Below are 12,677 nucleotides of genomic sequence, written 5' to 3' on the forward strand. Positions count from 1 at the left end.
CTTCATTCATGGAATTTTTATTCCACTAATCCAAATAGTCATCTCCAGAGCAAACAGTATTATCAAAGTCAAGAGCTTTGGCTCCTCAAATTATAAATTTCTCAGCTATGGGTCATCAGTTTCCTAAAACTTCTAATTTCTCAACTAAAGATTTCAATACTATATATTTTTCACCAGCAAGATGCTCCTGTACAAATTGCCCATTTTCCACTTGAGTATCTGAATAATCACCTGATACTATTATCTTTTTTTTTTTTTTAATCTTAAATGGCCAAAGCACCTCATCTCTTTTGCAGAAAAAATAACTGAGCAACAACCATGGTGGTCTTTCTGTCTTGCATCTAGCATACTGGTGCTATTTCACAAATGGCAAATAGCAGCAATAATTTGAAAAATGAACAGCAAAAATTCAAAGGGGTGGAAGAGACTTCAAAAATTATCTTGACCTACTGCCTGATTCTACTTAGTAGCTACACTAACCATGTAATACAAGGACATGTTTGTTTCATTCTTATACACGATCTAGAGACAATATTATACAATATGACTTTTGTTTCATAATCTTTACAGTGAGGGACTTTCTTTTATTTCTCATTCCTTGCTTATGTTTGAAACAAAAGGAACGGATTTTATGTGCCCCTTATAATCTTGCTTGCAATAGGTAAAATGTTTTTGCCTTGGTCTCTTTTCGTTTTAGCCATATAAAAAGTTAAAAAAAAAAAACAAACAAAGAATAGCCACTGTCCTTCAAGACAGTTTTTAAATTTAATTCTCCCGGTCTTACCCAATTTCTCCAGGTATTATCAAGGATGATCTCATAGGCTATAAATATACATGTGACAGGTCTTATCTCAAAGCAACTTGACAAACGTAATAATATGGTTCCCCTAAACCCTTTTAAAAATGTAAGTAATGTGAGTTGCTTCTTAACTTTAAGGCTGGTTGAAGAGATCAGACAGAAGTGTGGTGGGCTTCAGCTACAGAACGAAGATGTCTACATGGCCACCAAGTTTGCAGACTTCATCCAAAAAGTTGTGAGGAGACTGAGAGGAGAAGATGGAGAAGCGGAGCTAGTGGTGGATTATGTAAGCTTCTCCACGCTGCCTGAAATCTCCATCACTAAGACTCAAAAGCTATAAGGAAAGGCTATGCCTTTTGTTCATTTGTTTTTACGTGGATGACCTTTTTGAGATAGGTGTTTTATTGAGATAAAATTCAGACACTGTAAAATTCACCCTTGAATTTTTTTTTAAAGATTTTATTTATTGGGGCACCTGGGTGGCTCAGTGGGTTAAAGCCCCTGCCTTCGGTTTAGGTCATGATCCCAGGGTCCTGGGATCGAGCCCTGCATCAGGCTCTCTGCTCAGAGGGAGCCTGCTTCCTCCTCTCTCTCTGCCTGCTTCTCTGCCTACTTGTGATCTCTGTCAAATAAATAAACAAAATCTTTTTTTTAAAAAGATTTTTTAAAAAAATATTTTGTTTATCTATTAGAGAGAGAGATAACAAGTAGGCAGAGAGAGAGGCGGGGGAGGGGAGGAGCAGACTCCCTGCTGAGCAGAGAACCCGATGCGGGGCTCGATCCCAGGACCCTGAGCTCATGACCTGAGCCGAAGGCAGGGGCTTTAATCCACTGGGCCACCCAGGCGCCCTCACCCTTGAATTTTTTCAAATATTTATTTATTTTAGAGAAAGAGAGAGTGAGCGAGCAGGGGGAGGGGTATAGGGGGAGGGAGAGAGAGAAGCTCAAGCAGACACCCCACAGAGTGCAGAGCCTGACCCGGGGCTCAATGCCAGGACCCTGAGATCATGACCTGAACTGAAATCAAGAGTAGGCCAACTGAGCCATCCAGGCACCCCCAAATTCATCCTTTACAATGTACAGTTCAGTGGTTCAGGTTCATCACGTCTATCTGATTATGGAACATTTGTATCACCCCATAAAGGAGCCCTGAATCCATTGATAGTCATCATCTGTTCTCTCCCCGCTACCCCTGGCCCACAGAAACCACTAATCTCCTTTTTGTCTCCATGGATTTGCCTCTTGCAGATATCTCCTATACATGGAATCACATAATTGGTGTTCGGCTCCTTTCACTTGAGCACCATGTGGTCAAGGTTCATCTATGTTGTCGTGGGTGTTGTGTCCATCACTCCTTCTTCTGGCCGGATAGTATTCCGTGGTATGGATATACCACATGTTGTTTATCCATCTCTCATTGAATGGACCTTTGGGTTGTTTTCATGTTTGCCTATTATAAATAATGCTGCTATAAAATTCATATGTAAGTTTTTGTGTGAACACTTGTTTTCTATTCCCTGGGGTGTATACCTAGGAGTATAACTGATGATTCATATGGTAACTCTGTTTAACCGTTGGGGGAACTACCAAGCTCTTTGCCACAGTGGCTACACCATTTCACAGTCCCACTAGCAATATAGAAAGGTTCTAATTTATCCATGTCCTTGCCAATATTTGCTATTGTCTGCCTTTCATATTTTAGCTGTAGGTATGAAATGGCATCTCATCGTAGCTTTCACTTACATTTCCCTGATGACTAATGAAATGCCCCTTTTCACGTGCTTATTGGTCATTTGTATATCCTCTTTGGGAAAATGTCCATTCAAATCCTTTACTCATTTTCTAATTGGGATTTTTGATTGTGTATGTTTAATGTTGAGTTGAAAGGGGCTTTTGTATATTTTGGATACTAGAGCTTAATCAGGTATATGATTTGTAAATATTTTCTCACATTCTGTGGGCTTTTATTTTTTTCACTTTTTTGTCAGTGTCCTTTGACACACAAAAGTTTTTTATTTGATTAAGGTGAATTTATCTCTTATTTTCCACTGCCACTACAAATACCTTGCTTTATTGCTTTTTGCTTTACTGTGCTTCACAGGTAGTACATTTTCCACAAATTAAATCCTTGTGGCAGCCGTGCATTGAGTAACTCTACTGGTACCCTCTTTCCAACAGCATTTGCTCATGCCTTATCTCTGTATCACATTCTGGTAATTCCCACAATATTTCAAACTTTTTCCTTTGCTATTATATTTGTTAGAGTTTGCGATCAGTGTTAATCTGTGATCAGTGATCATGACCCACTGAAAGTTCAGGTGGTAGTTATTTTTTTTGTAATAAAATATTTTTTAATTGAAGTCTAGTTGATAAAGTATTTTTTTAAAAAGATTTTATTTATTTATTTGACAGAGATCACAAGTAGGCAGAGAGGCAGGCAGAGTGGGGGGGAAGCAGGCTCCCAGCTGAGCAGAGAGCCCAATGTGGGGCTTGATTGCAGGACTCTGGGATCATGATCTGAGCTGAAGGTAGAGGCTTTAACCCGCCATCCAGGCGCCCTGATAAATTACTTTTTAAACATGTTATTTATTTATTTGTGTACTTGCTTATTTACATACTTTCTTATTTATTTAATTTATTTGAGAGAGAGAGAGAGAGAGAGCAAGAGAGCCCAGCAGGGGAACAACAGAGGGAGAGAGAGCAGGGAGCCCCATGTGGGGCTCAATCCCAGGACCCTAAGATCATGACCTGAGTCAGAGGCAGACGCTTAACTGACTAAGACACCCAGGTGCCCCTATTGCTAAAGTATTTTGAATTAAAGCATAGACATTGATTTTTTAGACATATGCTATTATGTACCTAAAAGCTACAGTATAGTGTAACCATGGATTTTATATGCACTGGGAAACCAATAAATTCATTTGACTCACTTTATTGCAATATTCCTTTTATTGCAATAGTCTGGAACTGAACCTTCAGTGTCTCTGAGGGGAGGCCTGTGTACGTCTTGTCTTGCCCTTTTGCTCCTCTATTTTTCTTTCCCTCCATTTTGATCGCATTAAAGATAGTCTAGTATGCCATTTTAATCCCTTATTGTTTCTTTTCCTATATTTTGTTAGTTTCTTAGTGGTTGCCTTGAGGAGTATAAGGAACATTTTTGTTTAAAACATTTCCAGTTCAGATTAAGGTCAACCTAATAACAATAGTAAAGAAAAACTTTGTTGTAATTTAGTTCTGCTCCCTATCCCCACATTTGTGATACTATTGCCATACAAATTACATCTCCATACATTGGAAGGCCATCAACATAGTTTTATAATTATTGCTTTATGCAGTTGTCTTTTAAATCAGATAGGAGAAGAGTTAAAAACAAAAATACGTGTATACTGACATATATTTCCTTTTATCAGTGTGCTCTATTTCTTCATGTGGATTCAAGTACCTTTCATGTTAGCCTGAAAGACCCCTTCTAGAACTTTCTGAAGAGCAGTGTGTTAGCAGTGAATTCTCTCAGTCTTTGTTCATTTGATAGTAACTTAATTTCCCCTTTGTTTTTGAAGGCTGTTTTTGCTGTATATGGAATTGTTGGTTGGCAGTCTTTTTCTTTCAGCACTTTGGATATGCCATTATATTGTCTTCTGGCCTCCATGGTTTCTGAGCATTAGTCATCTGTTAATTTTATTAAGGATCCATTTTATGTGACAGGTTGCTTCTCTCCCGCTCCTTTCAAGTTTCCATCATTATCTCTGGCGTTTGACCATTTCATTATGTTTCTAAAATGGATCTCTTTGAGTTTATCCTGCCTGAACTTCTTGGATGTATGGCTTAATGTCCTTCATCAAAGTTGGGACATTTTCATTCATTATTTCTTCAAATATTCTTCCTGCCTCTATCCTCCTCTCCTCTCCTTCTGGAACTCCCTTTACGCATGTGTTGGTACATTCAGTGGTGTCCCATAGGCCTTCTTTTGTCTTCCTGTTTTCAGACTAGATAATCTCTATCGACCTATTGTCCAGTTTGCTAGTTCTTTGTTCCACTTGCTTGAATCTACTGCTGAGCCCCTATAGTGAATTTAAAAAAAAAAAACAAAAAACAAAAAAAAAACGTTATTTATTGCACTTTCCAGCTCCAGCATTTCTCTTTGGTTCTTTTTTTTAAGAATTCTTATCTCTTTATTGATATTCTCTATTTGGTGAGTCATTGTTCTTTCACATTCCTTTAATTTTTTAGACATAGTTTCCTTTCGTTATATGAACATATTTGTAAAAACTTATTTAAAATGTTTCTCTGATAAATCCAGCATCTAGGTCTTTTCCAGGATGGTTTCTATTGGCTGTTGTCTGTCCTATGTATTGGCCACTCTTTATTCTTTCATGTTTCTTCATGTGTCTTGCAATCTTTTGTCGAAAACCAGCCATTTTAAATAACAGAATGTGGCAACTCTGGAAATAAGACCCCTCCTTTCCCAGGGATTATTGTTGTTGCCTTTTCTTTGTTTAGGGACTTTCTCAGACTAATCCTGTAAAGCCTGTATCCTTTGTTGTTTGCTGCCACCGGAGTCTCTACTTAGTGCTAACTTATTCATCAGCTAATAATCAGACATCAATTTCTGGAACTGGTAAGTCTCTGAGCCTTTACTGAAGGACTCAGGTAGTTTGTGTAGAGCAAGCTCTGGGTCAGGTCACATAAAGACAAACATGGAGTATAGAGCTTGACATTGGAAAGCTCTGTGGAGATAAGACCTCTGGGGAGCTTCTGGGCACCACTTGTCCCCCTCTGGTGACTAACAGACTGCTGGTTTTCATAGCCACTGTGGTTGTAAGGATTTTGGTTTTCAAGTTACTGCGGAGCTGTCAAGAGAGATAGGAAAGAGTAGGGCAATGAATACACCATAGAACTCACTGAGCTTACAGAGATTCAGCTGTTTTTCTTGAATAAATGTATTCTTTCAAGCTTTTGGTTAATTTCCAGAGCCTTAAGAAACATGATTTTGACAATAGTTTCTAATGTTCTTGTGGCTTTTATGAAGGAGCAGATTTTTAGTGGTTCGTAGTCTACTATTCCAGAAATAATTCACCCGTGTGTTTTTAATAAAATTTAGGTAAATTTGGGAAGCAGTTGAGCATCCTCTGGTTAAGAACATGAATTTGTTGTCAGACCCACCTAACATCGAATCCATGCAGCATTGCTTCCCAGCCGTGGGAACTGTGACAAGTTACTTCACTTCTCTAAGCCTTGGTTTCCTCATATTGGATATGACAATAGTAATATCTACCTCACAGAGTAGTTGGGAGAATCAAATTAGATAATATATGTAAGGGGCACCTGGGTGGCTCAGTCAGTTAAGCATCTGTCTTCGGCTCGGATCCTGATCCCAGCGTGTTGGGATCAAGTTGGGCTCCCTGCTCTATGGGAAGCCTGCTTCTCCCTCTCCCTCTGCCTGCCACTCTCCCACTTGTGCTTGCTCTCTCTGTCCCTCTCTGCCAAATAAATAAATAAAATCTTAAAAAAAAAAAGACAATACATGTAAGACCCTTAACATAGTTCCAGAATGATGACTTTACAGAAGTGAACTATATGCAGAGACTAGACGCGTCAAGTCAGATGAAGATTCCTTCATTATATCCTACATAAACACAATGGAAATTTTTCACAGAAATATTTCTTATCTGTGGGATAAGAGTAGGTACCATCTTGATTTTTTTATTTCTTCTTTAAGTATTATCAATTTCTCTACATGAAATTGTTTGAAAATCACTATATTTACTGTTTATATCTCTCATTATGAAATTTTATTCTAATAAAGCTCTTTTACATGTTTTTTCAGTTATTCCTCATAAATGTGTGTAGTTGGTAGCCTTATCCCCTTTTAATTTTTTGAAGATTTTATTTATTTATTTTAGAGAGAGAACAGAGAGAGAGAGAAAGTGCACACGTGCAGGTTGGGGGAAGATAGAGAGAATCTCAAGATGATTCCCTGCTAAGTGGGGTACCCACTGGGCTTGATCTCACAGTCCTGAGATCATGACCTGAGCCAAAAACAAGAGTCAGTCCCTTAGTCCAATGAGCCACCCAGGCACCCCTCCCCATTGCACAGTTGAAAAAACTGAAGCACATTATAGTTAATGAACTAACCTAAATGCATTTGCTAGGGAACGGTCGAGAAGAGAATTAAGGCAACACATTTGTAAGAGAGAGAGAAAGTGAAAAATGAAGAGGAACTTAAGGAAACAAAACTTAAAATGGCACCATTCTAAAAGGAAACTTAATCCACAAAGGCAATTTCAAGGAATCAGATGAAAGCAATGGCTGTGCTCCATTGATGTTGCCACTAGATGGTGATGTTTCCATTATCTGGAGGTCTTTCGAGTTCTCTCATTTGCGTAAGGAAGAAAATCTGCAGTGTTTTTAAGGCTGAACCTAGGGCACTCTGGTCATCAGAGATGGTAGCCTCCTGGCTCAGTGGCCAGTCTGAGCATCATGAGGCCCAAATCTTACATATGCTTGTCTCTTCTGGAGAGTAGGAACTAAAATCCTATCGACATAACATCTGCTGCATTAGTGAGTAAACTTCTTTATTGCTATTTGGCATCAAATGGATAAGCAGAGAAATCCACTGAATCTATGAATATAATTCTCTATCTTAGGTTTTGAAGGAGGTCAATGAAATGACAGTGAAAATGCCGTATCAGTGTTTCATAAATGGACAGTTCACAGATTCTGAGGACGGAAAGACCTATGATACTATCAACCCAACAGACGGATCTGTGAGTAATTCCTTAGTGTGTGCAGTGACCACTGGTCATGAATTTTTAATTTATGCACAGTTATAAAATTGGCAGTCTTAAGAAGTTACTTTATCCTATCACTATGCCTCTCTGAGCACTTACTCTAAATGCTCTCTGTTTATTTCTTTCAACTCTTCAATTCTGGTACTGGTTGCTAGCTATAATAACCTATTTTATTGAGTGACTATGCTGAATTTAGACAGATAACTATACCTAGACACATCCGAGGGACACCCTCAATAAAATTATATGCAGAAAAAAGTTTTCAGACTCCGCAAGCTCGTGGCAAGAAACTCAGCTTCCCTAAGCACCAGAAGAAATAGACATAGTCTTCCTAAATGTGCCTTTCCACAGTGTAGTGTGACATGAGGAGTCCCAAATTTCAGGCTAACAATTTCCGTGTTAAATTTTGTCTTTACTATATTACTGAGTGTATTGATTTTCCGTCATTAATTCTTTGGATTTTATAAGTAACACCCTATTTTTCCTATTAATATGTTACTAATTTTAAGAGGCATATTTATATATCTCTAAATAAATGACCTCTTACCCCATTTTTATCTTGAAACAGACAATATGCAAAGTAGCCTATGCTTCTTTGGTGGATGTCGATAAAGCTGTAGCAGCTGCAAAAGATGCCTTTGAAAACGGTGAATGGGGAAGAATGAATGCAAGAGAAAGAGGAAGATTGATGTACAGGTGTGGTTTTTAAAAACACAGATCTGCTATCTTGGGATATTAGCTAACATTGCCAAGATTTTTTAAATTTCACCCAAATATTCTCATATATTTGCACCTACTATATGCACCTACTATATGCCTTCTGTTACACACATCATATAAAGTTCCATATATGTGAGCTCCTGATTTTTTGTGTTATTGTTTGTAACAGTCAGGGTTCCAGTAGGCAGAAAAGTTCAGTAAAGAGCCATTCAAAAGATGTGGGCAAGTTCAAGGGGTAAAAGTACCCAGTTAGGGGTAGCAACAGGGCGAAGCTATTCTTGCTCTAAGGTCTGGGACAGAGGAAGGGGCTGTTGCTGGAATATGGCAAGATCCATAGCTGGGGAAGACTACACTCCAGTGATTTTTGGTGGAGGAACCCAGCAGCGGCTGAACCACAACCTATCTGTGAGGGAGCTGAGGAATGGAATCACGGATCACTTTCTCTCCCTGAGGATCCTGCCCACTGGCTTCTCACTGGTCAAGCCCAGTGACAGAGCATGGGATCCAGGGGATGGAATCTATAAAGGTCATCCTCCCAGTCACAGAGTGGTGTGGAGGTTGGATACAGAACAGCAAACGGGGAATATGTAGCACTTTTGTTGTTTTCAAAGACAAATTTCAAATCTGCTTGACCTGCAGGGAGAAACAGTGAGAAGGAAAAATACTAAGGCCTGAAAAGCGTATTATAAATCAGTAACCGAGTATGCCAACATTAATTAGATGCAAGCATAAACTCACTTTTCTCCTTACCCAGAGCCAAATCGCTGACCTTAGTAGGATCTGGAAGAAACACTGAGGGAGGGGGCTTTCGAGCCCAACTTTAGAATGGTCCAAAAGGAACAACTCAGGACCACTGAAGGATGAAAAGAAAACCAAGGTTGAGGGGAGCACAAAGGATGAATTTTGACTCTTTCAGAGCCATTAGACAATCCTTGACTTATCTTGCCTCAGAATCTAGACACCTAAGAGAAATCTGTTGTGGTGTCTCTAATTCACCCCATGTGTTTATCTATCTTGTCCTCATCAGTTAGTGCCGGAAACATTCCCGTACCAGCCAGAAATCCTCGTGTTCATGGATTCTCATGGGTTGTACTCGCTAACATCTCCCTGTATATCCATGAACAGGCCACATTCCCTCTGTTTCCTGTCATCGATCTGCTTGCATTACTGTGGCTCAATCACTGTTCTACTTCTTCTATGTGTATGGGGCAAATGGTAGAGGCTTCCCACACTTCTTCTTTTTTGTAACTCTTGAAACAAATTATTTATGAGATGATGTGTTTAATGTCTTCCCTGCTGGACCATATTCACCATGAGGTGTTCACCTCTGACTTCTCAGCCCTTAGGAGGGCGCCCGGTACCTAGTAGGAGCTCAGTCAGTGTTTGTTGAATGAATTTCTTTCCCTGACCATACAGACTTGCAGACCTACTGGAAGAGAACCAAGAAGAGTTGGCAACCATTGAAGCCCTTGATTCAGGTGCTGTCTACACCCTGGCTCTGAAGACTCACATCGGAATGTCTGTGCAAACATTCAGATACTTTGCTGGCTGGTGTGACAAGATTCAGGTAAGCACAAAGGTTATCTGTCGCCGTGGAGATCATTCCAAAAGGAAAAGGGCCAAACATTTAGCCATTCATAAAGGCGCTGTTTTAGAACCACCTACTGGGTTTTCTCATCTCATCCTTCTAACAATCGTCTGTGGAGGTAGATAGCTGTTATCTCTCATTGCAGGTAAGGAAACAGATGCTCGAGAACAATGAATGACTTGTATACGGTCACATTGTTAGTAAGTAAACCATAGAGCCTAGGATTTGAACTCAATGTTTTCTGAAACAAAGTTTAATGATGTTTTTTATACTTTCACATCTCTGAAGGCATCTCACAGTCTTCTAGACAGAGGGTGTCAGGGAGAGATTGAAAAGTCAAATGCCAACAGAAGCCAGAGAGCCAACGTACATGGTCTAAGTCAGCTGGGTATAAGAAAAATAATTTCCTAAGATTTGGGTACAACAAAAATCTCATTTCCCTTCTTACTATAAGAGAGCAAATAGGACGGCACCTGGGTGGCTCAGTTGGTTAAGCGTCTGCCTTAGGCTCAGGTCATGGTCTCAGGGTCCTGGGATGGAGCCCTGCATTGGCTCTCTGCTCAGCGGGGAGCCTGCTTTCCTTTCTCTCTCTCTCTCTCTCTCTCTCTCTCTGCCTGCCACTCTGCCTACTTGTGATCTCTCTCTCTCGTCAAATAAATAAATAAAAACTTAAAAAAAAAAAGAAAGTAAAGAGAACCGGTATGATGATAAGTGGTAACTACACTTGACCTCAGAACTGGGGATATAAGAGTCAAAGGAAAGGTTCCTACCAAAGAGAAGCCTGTCTGCTGCTCATAGATTCATGATAACCACAGTGGCACCCAGTCACAGCCACCCTCCCGGCAGAGAAGAGGAAGTGGGGCAGGGAGAGAGAGACAAAGGAACTTTAAAAAGCAACCCCACACCCGCCCCCCCGCCTTGTGCTTATATCTCCCATTGGCCTTCTTTGTCTGCTAAGAAGACTGGGAAACAATATTTTATTTGGACAAGTTGCTGTCACCACTGTTACTATATAGAGTCAGAGAGACCTGGGTCCAAGTGTCAGCTTTGCCACTTACCAGCTAATGTCGTTAAGTTATTTTATTTCTCTAAACCTTACTCTCCCCTTCCATACAATGCTCACACTAATACAAACCCTGCATGTTATGTAGTGAGTCTTAGCGTCAAGGTTGCAACAGACGAAGGCTTGCACTTGAACATGGGTTTTATGATTCTTCAGTCACAAAGTCATACATATGAAGTATTTAGTAGTGGTGGGTCGGGTCCATTCTTTATCCTCAATCATGAAATCCAAAGAGTTCCAGACCTGAACATGAATTGGTTTGGGGTGACTCCAACTCATTTGTTGCCAAAAACTGACCTGAACCAACATGAATCTGTTGACAATTTGTGTTTCTACCACTTGGAGGGAATATCCATATGTTTTGCTAAATAAATATTCCAATAATCATAAGTTGGATTATGAGGGGCTGCTCCAGACCCTACTGGGTGTCACAGATAATGTAACGTAATGTGTTATATTACGTTTCCATCTCCAAATCATTCTGAATCCCAACACACACTTGATCCCAAGGATTTCGGGTAAGAGACAGACACGTGTAATTAGGAACAGCTATACCTTTTTCTGTGGTCGAACCAATGAATAGCTTCATTTAAAGACTACCGTTGTGAATTAGCTGGGATTAAGTCAGACTGCATGTAACAGAAACTCAGGCAGGACTTTGTTTTTACCTCATTTTCAAGGAGCACAAGGCAAGTAGTCAGCGCTGGTATATGACACATAGTTTTCCTCTCTTCCTGCCAGACCATCCTTAGCACTGATGACCAGCGCCCTCAAGGCTGTGTCATGGTCTCCTGATAAGTGCTGCACTTACCAGCCATTTCAGGGATGTTCTGAGCAGAAAGAAGGCCCAAGAGAGTGTGGGGGTTTATGGTAAAAGAGCACGGGTCAGAGTGAGTCAGCCTACTATAAAGAGAGTTCCCTTTCCGATACCTTGTGCTTGTATCTTCCATTGGCCATCCCTGTCTGCCCTGGAAACTGGAAAACAGAATTTTATCTGGGCACATGGCTGTTACCATTATTAATATAGGGTTTCTGTTACTAAGGACAGAGGGAAGAATGGATACTGGGCAGACAGTTAACATTCTCTGCCATGTCAAGAAATTAGGAATGGAGGTAATTAAATTAGAGTTACGTTTGGTATATAGGAGTACCTGGGTGGCTCAGTCAGCTGGGTGTCTGTGTTCGGCAGATCATGATCTCGGGATCCTGGCATCGAGTCCCATGGCTGGCTTCCTGCTCAGCAGGGAGTCTGATTTTCCCTCTCCCTCTGCCTCTTCCCCCTAACCTTATGCTCTCTTTCTCAAACAAATAAATAAAATCTTAAGAAAAAGAACTATGTTTAGTATTTAGAGATAGATAGATAGATATAATTATGTTTATTCTCCTGTGTCTTACTTCCCTCCAGAAAGAAATAGCGGTTCCTTTTCTTGGGGTGGATGTATTTCTTATAAATTAAACATTGCCTTTTCATACCAGCTAAGAAAAGTTAAGACAGGTGGGGAGAAAATGGATTCATTGAGATTAGATTTATTCATTTGATTTAGTAAAATAGAAATCACCCCCCCCTTTTTTTTTTTTACTTTTTAGGGTTCTACCATTCCAATCAACCAGGCCCGTCCAAATCGCAATCTGACCTTCACCAAGAAGGAGCCACTTGGGTAAGACAAGGAGAGTGCCCTGGGTGACTGGTGTGAGTTGTGTTGTTTAGAGACAACT

General features: G+C 40.1%; 1 protein-coding gene across 1 annotated transcript in view; it reads left to right on the forward strand.

Annotated features, from left to right (window-relative positions):
• ALDH1L2 (aldehyde dehydrogenase 1 family member L2) overlaps positions 1 to 12,677 on the forward strand; it is a 56,453-nt gene that overhangs the window by 23,377 nt on the left and 20,399 nt on the right. Inside the window, exons 10-14 of the mRNA XM_044226463.1 lie at positions 938 to 1,085; positions 7,447 to 7,566; positions 8,159 to 8,286; positions 9,727 to 9,877; positions 12,549 to 12,619. Coding sequence (XP_044082398.1) covers positions 938 to 1,085; positions 7,447 to 7,566; positions 8,159 to 8,286; positions 9,727 to 9,877; positions 12,549 to 12,619 — 618 coding nt within the window. The remainder of the gene's footprint in view (positions 1 to 937; positions 1,086 to 7,446; positions 7,567 to 8,158; positions 8,287 to 9,726; positions 9,878 to 12,548; positions 12,620 to 12,677) is intronic.

Source organism: Neovison vison, chromosome 12 (assembly GCF_020171115.1).
Source record: "Neovison vison isolate M4711 chromosome 12, ASM_NN_V1, whole genome shotgun sequence".
Lineage (NCBI taxonomy): Eukaryota > Metazoa > Chordata > Mammalia > Carnivora > Mustelidae > Neogale > Neogale vison.